This window comes from Rhagoletis pomonella, unplaced genomic scaffold (assembly GCF_013731165.1).
Source record: "Rhagoletis pomonella isolate Grant_MI unplaced genomic scaffold, Rhpom_1.0 Rhpom_scaffold_00002, whole genome shotgun sequence".
Lineage (NCBI taxonomy): Eukaryota > Metazoa > Arthropoda > Insecta > Diptera > Tephritidae > Rhagoletis > Rhagoletis pomonella.
Window position 1 is genome coordinate 73,189,162 of NW_023458556.1, and position 23,347 is coordinate 73,212,508.

Below are 23,347 nucleotides of genomic sequence, written 5' to 3' on the forward strand. Positions count from 1 at the left end.
ACGCACGGTATTCTGGGTTTTGGTATTACATAGGACATCCAAAGGTTAATCAAGTCAAACCAATAACTCAAAATTGATAAATTTGCACATTCATGCTTCTGACATAAGATAGACGATATGTATTTACTTCACATTTATTAATTTTTTATACGCCTGTCCTACATATCTTCGTAGTAAAAAATAGTAGTCATATTTCGACACCTGAGTGGAAGATCGACCTATCTCGGCAGCCAGTTCGAAAACGCCCTATATCAGAAAACTTTTCAAGAACGCCCTACTTCAGAATTTGATTGAAGAACGCCCTATTTCAGAATTTTATTGAAAAACACCGTATCCCAGAAGAAGGCCCTATTTCAAATTTCGTTTCAAAAAACGCCCTTTCTCAAATGAAAATGTATTGAAAATGTGCTGAGATTGGGCGTTTTTAAACCGAATTTCAAGATTGTCCAAGTTTTCTGAAATAGGGCGTTTTCGAACTGGCTGCCGAGATACGTCGATCTTCCGCTCAGGTGTCGATTTCCTGTTAATATTCCTCTATATGCATGAAAATGTAAGTTTAGTACTCCACTCTACTTACTGAACTAAATTTATATTTGGCTATTAGTTAAGATTGTCTTTTCAAATGGAACCATTTAGTTTACACATATGTATTAGTAAGGATTAATCAATCAACTACATTAAAATTTTTAAATAAAATTTCCGAAGGAATTTTTTTATGTCATTTTAAGTTTTTTTTTTAATTTACTTCATTACTGTTAAACTTATGGACATATTAATGCAGAAATCGCGGTTAAGTGTTCACTTTTACTCCATGGTTATATAAATATGCACACAGATTAGAATTTTACAAAGTCCGTCCATAACTCATTAGCCCAAAGCATCAGTCGCTTTTGTTTATGAATCTTTCTCATACCTGCAAAATGATGGCATGAACTGCTAACAATTTATGCAATCACCACATGCGCTATTGTGATAAGCATTTTCATAGCAGAATTACAATATAGTATACATAGTTATCCTCAAAAATCATTATCAGTCACGCCAATCTCTTTGAACTATACATATATGTATGTTAGGGTGCCCATCGAAAATGCTTTTTTTGGAAATTTGCAGACACTGCCACCCTAATTTTGTTAGTTTTTATGAGAAATATTATTGCCTATTTTTATAAATTTTTTAAAGGCCATTTAAAAGTCGCGACCTGGTGATTTAGGTCAGAAAATACGTTGATCTGAGAAGAGGTCTTTAAAACGATTATTATCTATTGTCGAACTTGGTAAAATAAAAAAAACCCATATTTCTCTTAATTTTTTACCATCGATAATTTCCACAATCTCAAAATATGTAGTACTATCTAAAATGAAATCTATTTTTAAATAAACTGATAGCACAGTTACTGCAATCGCATAAAAATTGTCGAAGTTAGGCGACAAAAAAGTGGTTTTTCCAAAAATTTTAGGAAAATGGGGGTGGCACCGCCATTTATAAACTCCATATTGAAAGTTTTTGAAATTCAAAATTTTTTTAAATTTTTTAAAAATATTTTTATGCAGATTTTTTAAGCTTAATCTGTTTTGTCATATGAGGGGACTTTTTTCAAAAAGTTCTTTAAAAAACTATTTTTATTCATAAAAAAAACTCCATTTTTTGAGGTATTTTCAAATCGGTCCAGCTCACGTAAATCTTAATATTTTTCCGAAATATTTTGGTGGACGTCTTAAATTATAATACATTTTGTAATCCCGGCAGAAAAACCGCAACTTTTTTGGTGATGCCGTCTAATGTTCATATGTACATACATACATACACATGTATAGAAGAGCGACGCCCATAAGTATGAATGGCGTAGTTAATCACAAAAATGTACGTGCGTGCATGCTAATAAAAAATGTTTGGTCAAAGAGAAGAACGTAAAAAATGCCATTAATTCAATTGAAGTGTCAACTAAGTGTCAACTGAAGTGTCATTTCAACACTGTTTTTGAGTGGCAGATAACAAATTGTTTGTTTGCATGCATACTGTGTGCACTTTCCATTAAACCGACAGCTTTCTAAGATTAATATATTGATTTCTATGCATCTATGTATATATGTATGTAAGGTTTCCCTCAAATTAGGATCAACCGTTTGCCATTCCCTGTGGATGGATAACTGTTATATATAATAGACGTATATATAAACGTCTCCAAAGTTTCAGAGAAGGTTACTAGTTTTTTATTTGTATTATTTATTATATTCAACAATTTTATTGAGCTTGAGGCCGGTTTTAATGAAAATTTTTTGTGAAAGAAACCACATAAGGCCATAAATATCAAAAATAAATAACTTAAGGACGAGCACACCTAAAAGTTAAACATTCTAAAAATAGAATTATTAGCAAAACCAACGAAAACAACAACCACATGATCAAGTTTAAATAGCACTGGAATAACTGCGCTTGATTGTAGTTGGCTTAACAAATGAAAAAGTGGAAAAAGCAACAACAGTTTACATGGCGAACTTAGCTGCTGGCTATGCCGGCTTGGGTCGCTGGATCGAATCCCAGTTGAAGAAGTCTGATGAGATGTGGTGATCCCCGAAATAGCTATAACTTTTACCAAAAATTTAAATTGTGGTTTTTTCACAAAAAATTTTCATTAAAACCGGCCTCAAGCTCAATAAAATTGTTGAATATAATTGTTATAAGGTCATAAATAACCAAAATAAATGTATTATTTATTGCTAACTATTTTTGAGTTAATGAAGGATTTTCTTTAGTAAAATTTTGTCGTATGCTGCATTTGTCAACAATTTTGCAGCCACTTTGTATGACATACGACAAAGTGTGATACAAATTAACGACACCTTTTACTCAGTATCCCGGAAACTGAAGGAGATATTCAAAATTGGATAAGAAATAAATGAAATACATATTTTGATTAGTTTAGTATGGTTGCATTATTGACTCAATTTGTACTAAATTGCCGATAAGATCTTATAGCCTTATTCATAAAAAATAAAGTAGATTTAAAAAAGGTTTATCAATTGAAAAATGTATGAAAAGTAAATTTATAAAGCTCTTTAAACCTACTTTATTTTTTATGAATAAGACCATTAGTCAATATCTCGGCAACTAAAGCAGATATCTAAAAACCGATAATACCAATCGAAGGATCTTATTTTAAAATATAAAGCTGCATCTATAACTAAAAGTCGTATTTTATCCAGGCGACGATTTGTAAATAAAAAATATTAAGTGCAGTTTTCTCAAGTAGGTTTTACAATTTTTCTGTCCTTCAATCACATTTTTTCATAACAAAATTTTGATAAGTGAACCATTAACAACAGCATTTATTATCATTTTCTAACCAACTTCAACCCTCCTTTGAATAACGACAAGAACAAATAAACAAGCTACGATGTATGTGTATGTACGTTAGGGTGTTACAGTTTTTGTTTTCTAAATACCTCATACATACATACGTTTTATTTGAGCGTGAAACTGACACCTGTGCAGATTTCAAGTTAAACTTTCGTTAAGAAGTCCTTTTGAGTTTAGTACCGTCAACTAACATGAAAAATACTATACATTTATTCTCTTTACAAAAACTAATTTAATGTTTCGCTGGGTTTCACCTAGGGTTGCGAACCCTATGGTGTATTTCCTCGGTCGGCGTACTATACTATAATGTTGGAAAAAATATAGTATGCAAAAATACTTAAGGGTCTTCATCAAGGTGATAAACTGTTGATAAACTTGATAAAATGATAAATTTATCATTTTGATAAATGAACTGTCAAACTTTGTATGGGCATCTATTTAACCAAAGTTTATCGCTTTATCAAACGATTTTGGTGGATAAACGTATAAATTTCAGCAAAATTCAACCCTGTCAGACTGCCAGGTACTCGATTTTGCTACGAATACATAAAAATCAAATTAGCAAAATGGACGAGGTAAGAATGAAACGTAACTCGCCAAATAAGTTAAATAATAAACAATTGTGTGCAATTATTTACCAAGGTGCGTTCATGAAAGAATGCGGACAAACTGATATATTTAAGCAATTTATCCCTTTAGATAAAGACCCCTACTATATTGCTATAAATATATTTCAGTAATTTGCAAGAAAAAATTTGTATTAAAATGGATGACCTTATACTGAAATAACAATACTAAAAAATTATTCTTTAAAATAAAAATAAAAGGTCATAGTGAGTTAATTATTAGAACCACAGGACAAAAATGGCAACATTTTTAAAAATACTTAGAATGAATTGTCAAATTTACTTAAAATTATTTCCTTTTTGCTCTCTATTCCTGCAACTTCGGCATTCACAGAAAGATTTTTTCATATTATGAATGTGAAATGGCGATATGAGAGAAACAAAGCGACTACCTCACTAATAAAAAAAATAACTTTTGATTTATATTAATTTAAATATTGATTGCGAAAAAAATATGATACTTTCAAGGAAATATATACCTATTATTTATAGAGGAAATGCATAAGAAAAAAGATGTATAGTATACTTAAAAAGCGTTCATACTTTTTCTTTTAAATAAAATACTATAAATGTATATTTGATTTGTGCTATATTTTTCAGATTTTTTTTTTTAATTACTATAATAGAAAATTTTGGCAACCTTAGTTTCACTTTAAATTAGTGGGGTGCTTTTTGATATTGATACACAAATGGAATGACATACCTACCTGATTAAGAGCGCCTCCGAAAAGCAAAGTGTTTATTTTTTTGAGAAGCTTTCGCATGGAAGAAGTACACTCGAAGGTTTTTCATTGCCTGCCAATGGTTGACGGCATTTAGCAGGAGTGCTTCTGAGTGATATTAAAGCATTCAAGCCATTAATTATAAACATATATATATAAATATATACTCGTACAATATTTGCCTCAATAACTTCAAAATAAATAATCAAATTTACATTTTTTATCCGACAGATAATCGTCTCGCATCCGGTCAATCCACCTTACTATGTACCTCTGGTAGAAGTGGTGCCCGCTCCATGGACAAAGCCAGAGGTAGTGAAGAAGACACGCGCCATTATGGAAGAAATTGGACAGAAGCCCGTAGTACTCAGCCGTGAAATTGAAGGATTCGTACTTAACCGAATTCAATATGCCATTCTAAATGAAACTTGGCGCTTAGTCGACAGCGGCATCGTCGATGTCAAGGACGTGGATAGTGTAATGTCGGATGGTTTGGGTATGCGTTATGCGTTCTTGGGACCACTTGAAACTGCACACTTGAACGCCGAAGGTATGACCAATTACTTCGAACGCTACACCAATACCATGTACGCAGTCAGTCAAACCATGGGTCCCACACCGAAAATGGAAGGCCCAACAGCCGTGGAGATTGCCAAACAGTTGGAGGCTATGGTGCCATTAGATAAGCTGCAGGAGCGACGAAATTATCGCGACAATTGTTTAACCCAGTTGAGCATTCTAAAGAAGAAGCTAAATGAATAGAAGAAGCGTTGGAGGAACTATAATAATATATATGTAAATAAATGAGGTGGAATTGTAATTAAAATTTTGCAAATATTTTATAATGAAAAGTATAAACTAAGCTTGTTGGTATTTTGTGGTAACTCTGATTACATTTATTTGACTTGTAAACTCATTTGACAATTTTAATTTAATTCAACTTAAATACACACATTTTTATGAATGTAAATTTAATAGCTTATAAAAGTGCTATTTAATATGACGTATGGTATTTATTGTATATGGATATCATGAGCTTTTACATTTTAAAACAAGTCTTACAACGCATTAATTTAAGGGAACTTTTGCAATGCTTTTTTCTAAGATTCCCTTTTCACAAATGTACATACATATCGATGGTCCTGTGCAATAAGGACACAATTCAAAATTTAAAAAACAAAAACTGTTACTACTGCTAATTGCCTAATCCATTTCCATTCCTTACTAAAGTAAGCAGTAAGGATTGCTAAAGTAAGTACAAAAGATTCGACATGGATTAGGGACATGAGCCACTTAACATTAGTAACAGTTTTTATTTCTTAAATTTTTAATTGTGTCGTTATTGCACAGGTCCATCGATATGTACATCTTTCACATACATATTTTTGTTTAAATAAATTCTTATGAGCTAATGAAATCAATCAATTTCTAATTTAAATAATTTAATAAGTACGTTTAGGTAATTTCAATAATATATATAAGTATTTAGTTGAGTAGGTAGATACTGGCATTGGGCTGAGGTTAAAGTTTTTACAAGAAAAACGAATAGAGAGCGAAATACATTCATAGATAAGCTTGCATATTTTGAATATCTTACAAACACATAAATATGTATGTATACAGCATGGTACAATTATTAAAGGTATTGTCTTCCCAGAGAGTTTTGCTTCACATCGAAATTCGAGCTCCCTTATTTTCATTTTGACGCATTTCAATGTTGATTCTTTTGCTTTTAGTTGGCTTTGCTTTTGGTTTTCGATCAGATGAATTTTTATAATTTAAAAAAAAAAGAAAAAACGTTTGAAATAAATTGGGCAATACAAATTTGATTTGTTTACTAAGCAAATGTTTATTTTTCGGCTTTTGCAAATTAAATAAGCTCTCTGACAGAAGGACATATATGGTACATACATCGTCGCCTCAGAAAACGGATGACGAATGTGCAAAATCACGATTTTGGGATTTTGATGCAGATTTACTAAGTTGAACATGCTCTTTCGATTTCTGCAATCCATTTTTTTATATCTCCATTAGTCTTTGAGATATTTCGTGCGCATTTTGTCGTATGTTACATAATATTAATGATTGGGTACGCCTTTTGTTGTATGTGCTGAAAATGCGTCACATACGACAAATTCCCATACAAACGTACCTTTTTTTTAATCATAAAACGTTTGTCGTATGTGGCACATACGACAAATTCCCATACAAATGTAATCCTTTTTTAATCATAAAACATTTGTCGTATGTATCGCAAAACTTTGAACTTACGACAATTGGATGGTCCTCTACTATAACGATACAATTAAAATTGAAAATCAAACTAAGTAACTAATTTTAAAATTTTAAATTTTTAAATTTTAGCTTGCACTGAGTCTCCAATGAAATGAAAGAGATACAAATGTACAAAAGACTGAATTTAAGTATTGTTTTTTGTTTTTATATAAAGAAAACGTATGTTCGTAACATATTTACAGCATAAGAGATGTACAGATTTTTTTTATTAAATACATGATTATGTTTTTGTTATGTTTTTTCTAATAAGTAATCATTATTTAATAAATATGTCTGTTTTTTTCATCAAATTATACCATCGTCGTTGAAATAGATACTTTACTATTGTCGTATGTTCTGTGGACAAAACAAAGTGGTGAGTAAACGCTACTTACGACAAATGTATACGGAATGAAAAGTAAATTTTCTCATTAACGTTAAGAGATATTATATGTAAAAATATGGGAAATCAAAACTAATAACACCAACTACGTTTCCTTCAAAAGTTACAAAAATCTACCGTACAGTTTCGGATTAATTCGACCTTAAACTTCAAAGTCAATTTTCTCAAAACCGTGTTTTGTAACATTCGACATCCGTTTTCTGAGACGACGACATGGTGAATAGAAATGTCCCTTTTCCCTTACAGTCAACCTTTTAGTGTGGGCAACAATGATATTTTTCAAATAAGGCAGATCGGAATATGCGCTCTCTGGGAAGACAATACCTGTAATTATTGTACCATGGTATAGAGTTTCTATATTTGAAACATAATTTAATTATTTCAAGGCAATCTAGAGTAATTGATTCGAAATTTACTTAAGCATGTCTGGTTTTTTCAATTTATCTTAACACTACACATAGGAATTATAATTCGAAGTTAAAATTCGCTTAAAAATTCATGAAGCACACTATATTTTGAATGAGGTAAACACAGTAGCTAAAAGTTAACTTCCAAACTTAAGTACTTTACAAGGTACTTAAGTAATCACAATTTTCAAAGAACTGTTAGCCGCCTGAATGAACATTTATTCACTTATGTATAGGCAATAAATTCTCGTTTCTTTGTTTTACTTAAATGCTTGGATTTGTTTCAGTTTTAAATTTGGAAACAAATTGAGACCATTTAATTTCACTAACACACATTTGATACATATTTGAAAGTTACCCGTGTTTCAAGTTTTCCAGCAGTTTATGCACATGTGAGCACACATTTCGTTTTACAAAACTTGTGCATACAATAGAATGTTATTGTCATTTTTTTTTTGCATTATATAATTTTCAAATTACATTTTTCATTTGCTTCTGTCGTTGCATGGCAGCAGACATATGTAAGTACATACTAGGGATGCCAATCCCGGGATCCCGGTGTTTTTGACGTCCCGGAAATCCCGAGATTTGCTTGCATTAATCCCGGGATCCCGAAAATTTTGAAATATCGAATTGATAGTAAGAATTTGTTTATGAATTTTGAAGTATGATTTTTGTAAAATGCCGTCTTGACTGCAATTAACAAAAAGCTTGAAACTGTACTTTTAAATTGCAGTCTGAGCCTTTTTTTGAAGAAGATTTCGATGAATTTACTCATAGCGTCGCTAATGTAAACGAAACAGAGAGTTTTAAGGAAAAGTTAGATAATTTTTTAGATCAATCTACTCAAAACTTCCTCAAATCGAAAAAAGAGAAACGTGCTGGTAAAAGAAGTTCAAATATTTCGTAATGGAGGAGATAGGGGTCATTATCTTCAAATAGATTTTGTCTACCTTTCGGCAGTTCAGCCTAAAAGTCTTAATGCCGAAATATGTTTTTGATCAGTAGGTTTTGTATGTAAAAACTGCAGGTCAAGCTTAGAAGACTCCGCTTTGAATGCTTCGCTGCTCTTATGAAAACATCTTAAGTGTAATAATAACAACACCGGAAAAAAGGGGTGTGTGTTTTTAACCAGACCCACCTACCAACATGTATTTCGACCCGCTGAATCCGATTCTGAGATCCGTTTGACTCGTACACCCTCAAAAGTTCTAGTAAATTGCGAAAAAAATGGCAAAAAATTCTCCATTCGTCATTTCTTTATAGAGTAGAATAAACATGTTTAGAGAAGTTGTTTTTGTATATTTTTGTTTTATGTTTTTTTTATTTATCGTTACTTTCAAAAGTACCTAGTATTTAAATTATTATTTGTGATGTATACGTTCCTCAATCACATGGTTTTTTAAATACAATTAAAAAAATGTTTTACTTTAAAATTTGTCTGATTTAATAAATATCGCTAGCGTAGAGTGCAAAGTTGCTAAGTCCCAATTTAAAAATTGTACAGGAGAGGAAAAAACTTCGTATAGCCATTTTCTTCAAGTATTTCGCAAAACTTTGAATACAACATTTTGCCTGTTTAAAGCAAAGCAAAACTCCATACGAATCAGAGGGATTCGATCTTTATTAAAAGATTTCGAATTTTTTTGGCCTTATCGAATTTTCGGAGCTTTTTTTGGCCTTAGCAAATTGTCCTTTCATTGAATATAAACGAGAAAACATAAAACAAGGACCTTTACCCTTTTCGAAACGATGCAATATTAATTTATCTCCTATATCAAAATATGATTTTTCATTAAAAGTGAAGTTAGCAACTTTTCACTCTAAGCTAGCGATATATGAGTTTTACAATCAGTTTATCGTAAATTTTAAATAGTTTTATTTCATGGTATGTTTAAATGCTTTCAGATATTGAATTTTTACTCATATTCATAGAATTTATTACTTAATTTGAATCCCGGGATAAATCCCCGGATCCCAATTTTCCTGATATTTTGGCATCCCTAGTACATACTTACATATTCGATTCGGTCGCAAAAAATATTTTTTGAGAAGAATCTAGGGGCATACAAAATTTTCGTCCGTGGCGAGCCCCAAAATGGAAAGTTTTTCATAATTTTTTTACTTCTCATATTTAATTTGTGTGCATTATTGTAAAACCGAAAACCAAAAGGCATGCACCTGGTTGCTTGCTTCCCAGCCTCAGCTACTCGCATGCCATGGCGTATGAGTCTCAATAATGTTAAACTGCCATACCTAAACAAAGGCGTCACCGTTGTTAGGCTGTCAAAAATTTCTCATGCCCAACGCTCAGCGGGTGGAAAATCCGATCGGGCGTCAGGAAGTGAAGTTGGCTGCAGAAAACGGCGAAACTGTCATTTTCGTATGTCACACAAACAAGCCCATGCTTGTTATTGGTGTTATTTCTGCATTTGACATAGCGCTGGCGCTTTTGATTAGGTATAGCACTTCGGCGTTCACGCTAGGCGTCAGAAAACGCTCCGCCCAACGGTTTTGTTTAGGTATGACAGTAACACTGACATCAACGTGTAATAATAACAATAATTTGGCGCTTACACTTTAACAGTGTTTGGCCGAGCTTCTCCAATTTATGGTGTGCGCTCTGATGTTATAACACAAATGGAGGGACTTAAAATTTTAAGCCACCTCCGAACGGCAAATGGTTTTAGGAGAAGCTCTTTCAAGGCAGAAAGGAGGTTTACCATTGTCTGCCGCGAGGGGATCGTTGTAAGAAAACTTTTTTAAATGTTGCTCGGATCAAGAGGCAGGGAGTAAAATATTTAATTTTAAGAGCGGTAATGTTGTAGTTGGATGAGTAGAATTTATTATAATTTAGTGGGCTAAGGAGGTATTCTTGGTCTAAAGCATCCTAGAAGGATGATTCCAACTTGAAGTAAATCATATTTTCAATGATATGTTACACATCGAGTTAAAAAATACGACTCGAAAATTTGTATGACCCCAAACTCTGCTACAAGTAAGCTTTAAAACTAGGGGATGATTGCAAACTTTTTTTGTATGGGGACCAACCCATATGTACATGCATACATATATTCTGCAATTCTTATGTATGCTATTTTTTCAAATTTGTTGTTGTAATTAATACCATTTAAGACATGCATAGGTGTTTTGCGAAGGCGGTAAATTAAAATTATTCAAATACATACATAATATCGTTAGAATAGTATGGAAAGGGGGAACTCACATCGTCGCTGAAATACAAAAAGCCGTAACTAACTAACTAAGTGCAAAATTCACTTTTTGATTGATTATGATGCATTTCATCGAATTATAAGTCCCCACATCGTTTTACGTAATAAAAAATAATTCCCTTTTTGATTGATTATGATGCATTTCATTGAATTATAAGTCCACACATCGTTTTACGTAATAAAAAATTTTAGTTAGTTACGGCTTTTTTTCATTTCAGCGACGATATAAGATACGCCCTTTGCATACCATACTAACGATATGTGTTTGGTATACTTGATATACACCTGATCATAGCACCTTGAGCGAAAAGATAATGATCCTAAACTTGCATTACGTTGCAACCTACATACATACATAGATACTAGGAATGTTAATCCCGGGATCCCAGCCTTTTTTAGGTCCCAAAAATTCCGGGAATCTTTGCAAATAATACCGGGATTTTCGGGATTTGTAATTTGCCTTGATGGCAATAATAGAAATTCCTTTTCTTGACCAGTATTGGCTATATTTATTTCAAATATAGTAAAGTTGCGTTTTTAGTTTTTCACTCTCTGTGAAATGTGCTTAGAGAATAAGTATGGGTATCAGATGAAAGAGCAAAGTCTATAGAATTTAAACAGATTCAATTTTTTGGTACATAAGGACTAGTAAGTATTGAAAATGTCCTTTTAAAATTTTATCCTTGAAATTTCGCAATATTTGTTTTTGGAAAAATTATATAGTAAGGACTTATATAAACTCGATAACATCCTCGAATTTCGTCCTTCTAACTTTATCAGCTTACAAATTACCTATTCGTCCTTGTGAATCTAGAAAATTTTATTTTTTTTAATTCATCTTCATTTGGTACCCATATTTTTATTCTACATTGCATTGAATTTTTTAAATAATTTTTGGAATTAACCATATCTTTGAAATCACAAAGTCCTTTAAAATAAATCCTGACATCAGAGACAAAAAACAAAAACGCCATTTTAAATAAAAAAGGTTTCAAACCCATTTATTTATTATTAATTTTATAATAGGAGAGCTTCTCAAACAATATAGACGCAATTTTTTCTACTTAAGTTGTTGAAAAGTAATGAATATCCAAATCGGAACGATATCCCGAAAATCGCAGGATTGTAAAAAGCGAAAAAATTAACATCCCTAATACATACACACATATGTACATACCTTATGTGAAAAACAACCCGGTGGAACATGTAATGTATGGTAATCGAAAAAATAATCAGCCGTTTTCACATTCGAAAATGCATTATTTTTCGCACGACGATGTCCTATGAAAAGTAGGACATTCAATTTTGCATTACCAGCAATGCAATAATGAATGCGATTTAATATAAATTGTTTGCGACTTTTTGGATACATTATAATGCTGATTACAAATTAAACAGTACTAGAATTTAGAACTCGTAAGAAATACATTACATTATTTATCACTAGGGCTCGGAATCTCATGCACTCAAAAATCTAAAATATGCGCATGTAATATGCACGTGAAATTCAAAAATATGCGCTACGAACAAGTAAAATGTGCAATTAAAAATATTTTCCTAATATTTTGTTGCCGATGCAAAAAAAAACGTATATTTTAACACGAAATACCGAAAACAATTCACTTCCAAATACAATACATCATCACTAGACCAGTGTGCAAACCCCGATTACGCCCATTTTCAATACCAACCTACCTTGGATAAATGTAAACCTACACACCAAATTTCGTTAAGATATCTCAATTTTTGCTCGAGTTATCGTGTACACGGACGGACGGACAGACAGACATGACTTGTGCACAAGTGCGCTCGGGTATAAAAACAACGGAGTTACAAGCCACTTTTTAAACAGCCCTGTCTGCAGTTTTTGTTTTTATTTTACAACGCTTTTATCAACTTGCAATGTTGTGGCTCCAGAAACTTTCAATGTTGTGTGTCCGACACCATAAAACCTTTGCTTTGCAAAGTTCCTATAAAAAAGTCTAGTGCATAGTGCGACATCTGTAGTGCATAGTGGGAGTTAGATGACATCCAGATGTCGCCCTATGTACTACGTACGCTACAGCAGAAATAGACGACCCGCCATTTTTGTTTAAAGTTCCTATAAAAAGTCTAGTGCATAGGGCGACATCTATAAAGCATAGGGCGAGGTAGATGTCATCTATGCACTACGTAAGCTACAGCGGAAATGGACGACACGCCATTTCTTTAAATGAAATTAATTGGTGCTCGTATGTATGTACCCTGCAGTGAAAAGCCAAACCAGTTAGAAAAAATACTAGTTCATAAACTAGTATGTGCCTACCAGTTCGACAATTTCGAAGAATTTAGGCGATCAGCGACATCTGCCTTTGAATTGCCAAAGCCAAAAATAAAACGCAATTAATTGCTTTTCTTACAAATGTCGGCTGTGGCGTCACGTGAAGACTACTGGTTCTGGTTCTGAAATCGCAGGTTCGAGGCCGTGGAGGTGGTTAAGATTTTTAAAGTTAAATAAATGTAAGTAAAAATAATTTATTCAATTTATAAATAAATAACAACTTTGAAAATCTAATTGCATTGAAAAAAACATTTAGGAAGAAATGCTTGTGCCATAAAAACAAAGAAATTAAACAAAAATATTTTTGTATTAAATTTAAAAATTACAGTAAACAGCCTAAACAACAAAATAAATTTATAAAAAATAAAACTAAAATAAAAAATAGAAAATAAAAAAATTTTCCCTGCGGCAGGATTTGAACCTGGGACCTCAGGCTTACCACGCGAGTGCTTTGCTCTGTCGGCCATTGTGACTGCTGGAGGGTCGCGAGCAAAAGGGCACACTTATGCTTTTCATGGGGCATGAATTGGCAGACTATCTCATCAACTGGTATGATGCTACTAGTATTTATACCAGTAGATGCTGATGCATTGCCTGACAATTGACATCTCGTAGGACATCGCAATGTTAAAAATACCAGTCGCTAACATTGAAAAAGGATAGAACGTGAACTAGTTCGGCTGAAAAGCAAACCGGTAGAATTCTAGTTCACAACTAGTAGCTTTCCCTGCAGGGTACATACCAGGGTTGTAGCGAATATTCGCATTCGCATTCGCAACCGCGGAACTTCCGCATAAATTTTAGCATTCGCTTTCGCATTCGAAATAATCAATGCGGAGCTTTTGCGAATGCGAATATTGTGCTAGTGCACTGATAACACGTATATCTGGCAAACAAAAAATGTTAGCCAACATTTTTTTGCCTGTGGAGATGCTACGTTAAGGCTGTCCCCTACGTCGACCTTCTTTCGTAATTTAAAGTCAAAGAGTAAGATAATAGTAGGTATTTCCAGTGGATATGTTCAACGGCTGGCTAGAGTCGACTACTTGCGCGTTAAAAGATTACCTTTAATTAGGTAAGAATTATGTAACTATCGTATATTATTTGTCAAAGGTCTGTTGAAAAAACTGGATGCATTGCTAGTTTTTTTTCTACTTTTTCTTAAAAAAGTGTAATTATTTTTTTCTCATAAAACTTATTATTCTTAGGTTCCGTGTTTCCTTTTATTAGTCCTTCAGCTCGAAAACAAAAATATTTATTTTAATTTTGTGTAAATTGTCAAAATTAGCTGCATCGAAATAAAGATGAAATGATATGTAAATAAGTCGACAGCCAAGTTCACATATCGCTAGCTTAGAGTGAAATGTTGCTAAGTCCACTTTTTATGAACAATTAGTTTTTGATGCAGGAAGCAAGGAAAATTGAAAATGCACCGTTTCTGAAAGGATCTAACTACTTGTTTTATTTCTACCCGTTTTATTCCGTGATGTGCAAAATTGCTAAGTCCAAAGTAGTCACAGAAAATTTGATAAGTCCAAAAAAATATGAATATTTTTTTTTACGCTATCGAATTCGATTTGTATTGAGGGTTTTGCAACAACATTATTTTTGAATTTTTATGTACATATGTATGTATGTATATTAGGCTGGGTCGATTTTGTATGGGGGAAAATAAAACACATTTGACCGTATTGTAATAGTAATATTATGATGTTTTAGGTCTAAGCCAATTGTTACTGGCCAAGAAAGATTAATTTAAAATTTATCTTTAGCCCGCGCAATTGAATCAAAGTGTATGAATTTTGAAAATGAAAATTTTGGCTTGTAATATCTATGGAATGTGTTCATTGTTATAAACAGGACGATATATCAAATTAAGGGTTATTAAATTTAGTACCTCACGTTCATTTATCATTTTTCAATAAGTCTACAAATTTTTAAGATATTAAAATAAAAAATAAGAAAACTATAATTTTCCCTTATGAATTTTCAATTCTTCATTACTTCAGCAACCAAGTGAAAAATACAAAAAAGTGAGACGAGATTTATTTCAAACGTTTTAATGCTTTCGGATGTTTATATAATATTAAAACTACCATGGACTTGGTCACGCCGGTTTGGTCAGTTTTCAAGATCGTGGTGAATGAAGTCAAACATGTATTGTCAAAGATTAGGAATCGTTTGATAAGTTAATATCAGTTTCAAGCTATAAGTACTTATGTACATACATTAACATAATACAATTAGGGTGAGAAACTAACATTTTAAGTCCATTTATGCAGTCTTTAAAATTGGTGCGGAATGGTTTCATTATCACTGAAGAAGCACATTTTTCGCGGTTTCTAAATTTGTCGTTATATGAAAGTGCAACAAGTGTTTACATAAATATTTTAGTTAATTCCGTTATGAGAAAAAGTAACTGTAGATAGGTAAATGCAATAGTCTTTAACATATCCTGGAAAATCCTTTTGAAGACTCTCCAATTGGACGATATTGCTTTGCATTCAGCTTGAACGAAAAAAGTCACTCCCTGGCATACTTTTCTGTAATCCGGTTCTTTCATTTAAAGGTTTTTTATAAAATTATAGAGAATTTTTTTTTAGAAAAAAACTGGAGATCCACTTAAGTTTTTCGATATAACTTTGGTAAATGTTACTCGATCGGCACGTAATAATTACCAAATTGATAATAATAATAATGATAATATAAGTATGTAAAGCTGCTCGTCAAAACCTAGACCATACCATGTTCTTTATTTGGATCACACGTTTTTTAAAACATTTAATAACGTACAGTTTTGTAAAAATATTCGTCGTGGACATGGTCGCCGAATTACAGCAAGAAAGAACGAAGATTTGCAGTATTTAAAAGCAACTTTGCCTAAAGACCATCATAATTTTTACGATAGTTTGCCACATGAATGATTTTTTGGTGTGTAGTTTAGTTTCAGCGAACAATACTATTAATTTAATCTACCAATAATTGTTTGTTCATTATTATTTTAATGTTTAAGTTGTTGTTTATAATAAACAAGTTCGCAACTACGTTTCAAATTAAAAATATGTATAAAAAAAATTGCAATCTTCTTTTTCAAAAAATTTATTTAGTCTGAACCGAAAATCCCATTAATGGGATCGTAAAAGAACGGCCGCTGTGGTGTAGTGGTAAGCAGTGTGCGCTGCCACTGCGCAGGGCCTGGGTTCAAGCCCTGGTCAAAGCAACATTACAAACAAATTTAGAAGAGAAGGGTTATCCTTAACAGCGGTCGCCCCTCGACAGGCAATGGAAAACCTCCGAGTGTATTTCTGCCATGAAAAACAGCGTAAAACTGTAAGTCCCTTCCCTTTGTGTGACAACATTAAGGCGCACGCCACAAATCGGGGGAGAAGCTCGGCCAAACACTAACATATGTGTAAGCGCCAATCTATTACACAAGGAAAAAAAATGGGAAACAAATGAAAATTCGCTTCTTAGTAAAATTTAGGACGCTAAATTCAAAAGTGCAATTGGTTTTTGGATAACTTTCATACTTTCACTGTAAATTTGAAGTTGAAAATTTGGGTTCTTGTGGCTTTTACATAGGTATGTACATATAGTTCGTTCTATTTCCAAAAGTGAGGTGTCAAATGACAGGGCTTGGCCTGTAGATGTGCAATAAAGTTTTTTATTTTTGAAAAGGGTTGCCACCTGTTACAAGTTTTATTAAAATTATTTAATAAGTTAAATGAATTAGATATTACAATATGGGTATAAATTGAACTAGTTTTGAAAATACTTTACCTCTAAATGACACGTAGAAAGGTTGCCACATGTTTAAAAAATCAAATTCACTTTAATTAAGGGAATAAGGTAACTGAAATATGTATATCAATATGAGTGTCAGACAAATAAAAAAATTTGACTTATTTAGCAAGAAATAAGTGGAGAGTAAAAACATTCCTGAGTTAATTTAAGAGTCCAGTAATTTAAAAGGAATGTAATCAGAACAAATCACTGATTGACAATGTATGTATTTGTAATAAAACAACAAATACGATGGCGTAATCCTATGGTTTGACTTAATTATTATTCGACTAATAAAGTCGACTTTACAAACACGTGGCAATCCTATTCGTAATATTTTTAAGCTAAACCCTTCTTAAACCTCTTTCGTCTGACTCCCTTATGGTGATACCTATTTCAATAACCTAATTCCTTTAATTCGAGTGGAATTTGATTTTTTAAACAGGTGGCAACTCTCTACATGTAGTTAATACACATTTCGATTGATACCCATCTCTTAATAATTCATTTAACTTATAAAAAAATTTTAATCTAATTTTTTAACAATCTAATTTTTTAACAATCTAATTTTTTAACAGGTGGCAACTCTTTAAAATAGATAAACCTTCTATTGTATTTATTGTATTTTTTTGGAACACAGCAGGGACACCCTGGGTTTAATTTTATTCCAAAATTTTAATTCCTGTAATTCTCTACCATCTATATGGAAACAAGAAACGTCAAACCAACATTTTATTTCAAAGAATATATTTTTGACATTTTTTTCTGTGAAGAGCTTACGCCTGTGTATGCTTTATTAAAATTCTAAGAATAAAATCTGTCGACTTTAGTGACTTCCTGGCGGCATATAATTAATTTTTTAGGAAAATGACTGTTTAATTCTTTTTAGTGTATAAATTGTCTTTACAAAAATACCAGACAAGGTCACATTGCAGATAACGAATTTTTCGATTTATGCCCACTTAGGTGGCACTCCGCATTCGCTCGATTTTCCAAAATGAGGCGTCAAATTAAAAGGCTTGGACTGTACGTGAAAAGAGTTATCAACTTTTTAAAAAATTATATTCAAATTATTAAAAAAAAAACCAAATTATTACCAAGTGGGTATCAACCGAAAAGGTTTTGAAAAGCTTTGTTTCTTAGCTGAACTATAGTAGGGCTGCCACCTGTTTAAAAAATCATATTAGGTAAGAAAAATATGTATCACCATATGCAAGGTGACCAGCATTTTTTAACATTCCAGAAGGACAAATTCTCCACATTGAAAGCACAAAAAAAATTTTTATATTTATTTTAACACATAAATAACAAATAAATTAACAATTCAAAGTTTCTCTAAATACAAGTCAAACAAGTTAATAGTACACTGCGTTGCATAATTATAAGACCTCCACATATTAACAAGTTTTGACTATTTCTTTTTAAATTATTTAATTGTAATTGTATTACTTCCAAGATAAATTGCTTTTGTTCTTCGTCTTTTCGTCAAAGTTCGATTATAATTTTGTATCAACGCTATATCTCGTTCAGCAATATCATTAACATATTTAATACTCTTAATCGTCGCTAAGACAACCAACTTCAGGGTACTTTTTTAGAGAAGTTAATGCCCTACAAGAGCCTAGAAAAAACGTGTATCCCTTTTTATAACTTTATTTATTATCAAAAGTTATAACATTTTTAATGAAAACAAAATTTGTTACATGTTATTTACATAAAAAATTTCAAATGCCCACCGAAACCTTTTAAAATTTAAATAAAAATTTTTCCAAATGGCAGAATTTCCTTCTCAGTAAATAGGTATAAATTCGCTAGGTTTGTTATTTTGGATCACCCTAATATTTACTACTGCGTTTACTACTTCAACAGCAAAATAAAACTTAGAACCATATTTTACCATTTTAAAATCACGTTCTCCTCATGTTAAAGTTAAAACTCTGTTTTGCCATAAAATGCAGTTAGAATGGTGATTACTATAAAACACAATTTAAATCATTAAAAACTTTTTCTAACTTCTCTATGTATGACTACGGGCCAATGATTGTTTATAATTAGGAAATAATAATATTCTTAACGAATTTTTTTTTTTAATTTCGTCACTGCTCTAAAACTTGAAAAGGAGGACATTTTTGCTCAAAAGGAGGGCAGAGAAGAACAATATTTTTGAGGAGGACAATCCTCCTCAAAGGAGGACGGTTGGTCAGCTTACCATATGGGTACCAAACACGGTGCAGCGAACAAAGGTGGCGCCGTCAGTGGTACCGCTACTTTGGTTTTGCCGATTTTGACAGTTGTGGTAACTTGTAAATAAACCTTTGTTTACAAATCAGCGGCATAGAGAAATTTGAATTATAAGTGAAAAATCAGTTTAAATTGTGTTAATTTGCAATTCGTGAGTGACTTTTGAGTTGAAGACTGCGTAAAAACTAATAAAATGAAGTGCCGTGTGTTGAATTGCGGCAGCCGTCAAGATGCAAGATGCGTAGATGCAAGTGTAGCGCTGCGACGAATCGCTGCATTTTGTGTACATAATAGAGCGCGGCAAAGCCGTTCCCGAAATGTTTCTTAATTATTATATTGACAGCATTTCATCTCAATGATTTCGCTTCTGCTCCAAGCAGCCTTCTTAGCAAGTTAACTAATCAATCCCGCTGAGATGCTGCCGCAGTTTGCTGCAGCAGCCTTAATTGCAAAGCAATGGGCTGCACTAAAACGTTCACTATTCTCTAATAGATTTGGTGAAAAATGCAATATTTTCGCATTTAGCAAAATTAAAAGACGTTTTCGCTGTAAAGTGAACTGTTTTGGCAGTTTCAACTCGTTCTTGTTTTCGCTCTATTCTTTGTTTACTTGTGGTACACAAATGTCAACGGCCAGGACGGCGCAATCTTGTATTCTATCATTCTTGGGTACCAAACGAAAGGGGTTTCAGAAAGTAGTAGTTTGAAAATATTTTAAAGTGGGTTGCCACCTGCTTGAAATGTCGAATTTAGTTTACTTATACACAAGTTATATGAAACATCAAAATGTGGATGTCAAACGAAGGAGTGTTAACAAATCCTTAGTTTGAACGCTAAGAAAATTTATGAAGTGTTAAAAGCGGGTTGCCACCTGTTTAAAAAGTTAAATTGAAATTATTTAATAAGTTTAATGAGTTTTTAAAATATGGGTATCAATCGAAGGAGGTTTGAAAAACTTTTATTTCTGAACTGTACTTAGCGGGGTTGCTACATGTTTAAAAAATCAAATTACATTTAATTCATCAGTTATTAACATATGTATCGCAATGTCAGGCGAAGGAGAGTTAAGAAGGATTAAACTTGAAAATACTTTTGAAGAGGGCTGTCACCTGTGTGAAATATCTAACTCAATTACTTAATACAAACACTATATGAAATATAAAAATACCGTAGTCAAACGAAGGAATGTTAAGAAGTCTTTAGTTTGACCAATTGGAATGTTTGAAGAGGGTTGCGCCGTGTTTAAAAAGATACATTCAAATTATTCATTTATTTAGAAATTCGAATTAGTTTATCATTTTATTGAAATACGTGTGTATCACAACGTAAGACGAAAGAAATTTAAGAAGATTTTAGTTTGAAAATACTTTTGAAAGGGAATTTCAAAAATGAGAGGTCAAATTAAAGGCCGTACCTGTACATTAGGGTGTCCCAAAAAGAAAAAATTTTTTTTGCTCACGCGTTTTTTGATAGATTTTAGGGTAAGGAAATTTTGAATTTTGTTTAAAAAATTTTTGGAAGTGGTTTAGAGGTCGCACAAATTGGTTTTTTGTCAAAAAACGTGGTTCCCTGCCATATTTTAAAAATAATTTAAGATTTTGTCATTAAATAATTTTTTTTTAGATCTTAAGTTAACAGTTCATAAGAAAAACGTCCAATCTTTCATTTTATGTTCAAAAACCGCCAGGTTTGTCAGCGATTTTTTCCAAATGGCAGATTAAACTAAAATTTTTTAGATTTTTTTCAAAAACATTGACTTTAACGAATTATAACTTTTAAAATTTCTATTAAAGTTACAAAAACTAATGATGCAGTTTAAAAGATAAATAAATTCTAAACAATTTTCATAAAAATATGTTTAATTAGTCGTTACTAACCCAGAGTTATCTACATTTGTCGAATTCAATCCATTGAACCGAACATGATTTCAACAGTTTTTTTTATTATTTCTTATGAGTTTCATTCACAATGCGAGCCTAAGCCTCATTCACAATGCGAGCTACAATTTAGGTTTTATTTTATCACTTTCTTTCTCTTTCTCTTCTTTGTTTCTCATCTTTTTCTTTGTTATCTTTCAATCAACTGTTAAATAGAAAAATCGATCATCTGTTATTTCTACATTCGTTGGTACAAAAAACTGAAATAAACTTTCTGTGCTACAAAAATTAAAAAAATTTCAAACAATCGTGTCTTTTTCAAGAAATAAATAGTAAAACTGAAGTGTTATTGATCAGGAATATCGGTGCTATAGTGCAGTGAAAATATTTATGAATTTAAAGTCGAATTATGGCTATGTTAAAAACAAGAAATGTGTGGCTTGTGGGTAAAATTATTGATGCATTTGACTTGGCAAAACCGCTAACAAAAATTGAAGTAATGCGAAGATTTTTTTATTTGCATATGTTCAACAAATATACTATAACAGAAAGTGCTGAAATTGTAGCAAAAAATATTAAAGCATTGTGGAAAACAAATCAAGAGATCCGAAACATGTCTCGAAAAATCACAAAATTGCACTCGAAGTGGGTATGTCTTAAAAAAAGCCAAATTTAGAAATAACAGCAGCCAGATTAAAAAAAGAAAGAATTTTCTGGACGACTTGAATTGTTTGTTCGAGAAAACACCTCCCGTAAAGTCTATGAGGCCAAAAAGAGATAAATTTAAGAACGTGCCAACTGAAAACATTTCCAGCGATGAAAGCGACGATTGTGCCGTTTCAGTTGAAGAAGAAGAACAAAATGTCCAAATTGACCCTCCCATTTCTCAAAAACTACATCAGATTTGCGGAAGTCTTGACAGAAGCGGAATAAGTTGCCGTAAAGCTTCACTTATATTAAATTCCTGCTTAGACCCTGAACAATGTAGCACAAAAGTTGCGTGCTCAAGGTCTTCGATATGGAGGGAACGAAAGAAACAGCGACAGGTTATAGCAAATTCAAATAAAAATTCTTTTGTTGGTTCAAATTTCATAACAGTGCATTGGGATGGAAAAGTTATGCCCGACTTAAAGAACAAAAAGAAAAAAGTTCACCGGCTGTCAATAAATGTCAGCGGAAATTCAGAAAGCAAGATTCTTGGAGTTGTAAAACTTCTATCGGAGAGGGGAGAAGATCAGGCAAATGCTGTTTTTGAAATGCTAAAATCATGGAATTTAACGGAAAATATTCAATTTATGTGTGCAGATACAACAAGCTCCATAACTGGCCGCCGAAATGGGGCATGCGTTTTACTTTGCCAAAAATTAAAAAAAGAACTAACATATTTAGCATGTCGGCATCATATGTTGGAACTTGTGGCTGGAGCAGCGTTCAAGGCACTTAATATTGAAGAACACGTAACATCACCACAACCAAAAATATTCGTCACTCTTCAGCAAAGGTGGGACTACATTGACAAAGTAAATTTTTCTTCCTATATGGACCACCAAATTTGTAAAAAAATTATACCGGAAGTAGTTCGCGAAGACCTAATACTTTTCATCAAAGACCAACTCAAAAATATACAACCCAGAGAAGACTACAAAGAATTGCTTCAATTAAGCCTTATTTTTTTAGGTGATAAATCTGATCCTCAGCCAACAATAAAAGCTCCAGGAGCGATCAATCGAGCTCGCTGGATGATGCAGCTTATTTACTCTTTAAAAATATGCATTTTTCAAGACCAGTTGCAGTCGTTTATAGACGATTCAAAAATTAATGCGTTGCTACAATTCAATTCTTTTATTTTAAGGGTTTATATAAAAAATTGGTATCTCTGTCAGTGCCCTAGGTATGCTCCCCTCAACGATCTTAATCTCTTAAAGCAATTGGATGACTACAAACGCTTTAATGACAGTGTTGCAAGCGCCGCATTAAAAACGTTTTTGCGGCATCAGTGGTACTTATCGGAAAAATTGGCTGCCTTAGCATTTTTTGACGAACGTATAGACAGCAATACATTACGTTTAATGGTAAAAAATCTACTTCGTCCAACTATAGAC

At 32.3% G+C, this 23,347-nt stretch overlaps 2 protein-coding genes across 2 annotated transcripts in view; one reads left to right on the forward strand and one right to left on the reverse strand.

Moving 5' to 3' along the window:
• LOC118734044 (lambda-crystallin homolog) overlaps positions 1-5,709 on the forward strand; it is a 52,846-nt gene extending 47,137 nt beyond the window's left edge. The window contains exon 3 of the mRNA XM_036463738.1: positions 4,940-5,709. Within this exon, the coding sequence (XP_036319631.1) occupies positions 4,940-5,470 (531 nt within the window). The 3' untranslated portion in view covers positions 5,471-5,709. The remainder of the gene's footprint in view (positions 1-4,939) is intronic.
• LOC118734045 (protein rogdi-like) overlaps positions 4,964-23,347 on the reverse strand; it is a gene marked incomplete at its 5' end in the record, with an annotated part of 78,914 nt that continues 60,530 nt past the window's right edge. The window contains 1 exon segment of the transcript XR_004992322.1: positions 4,964-5,458.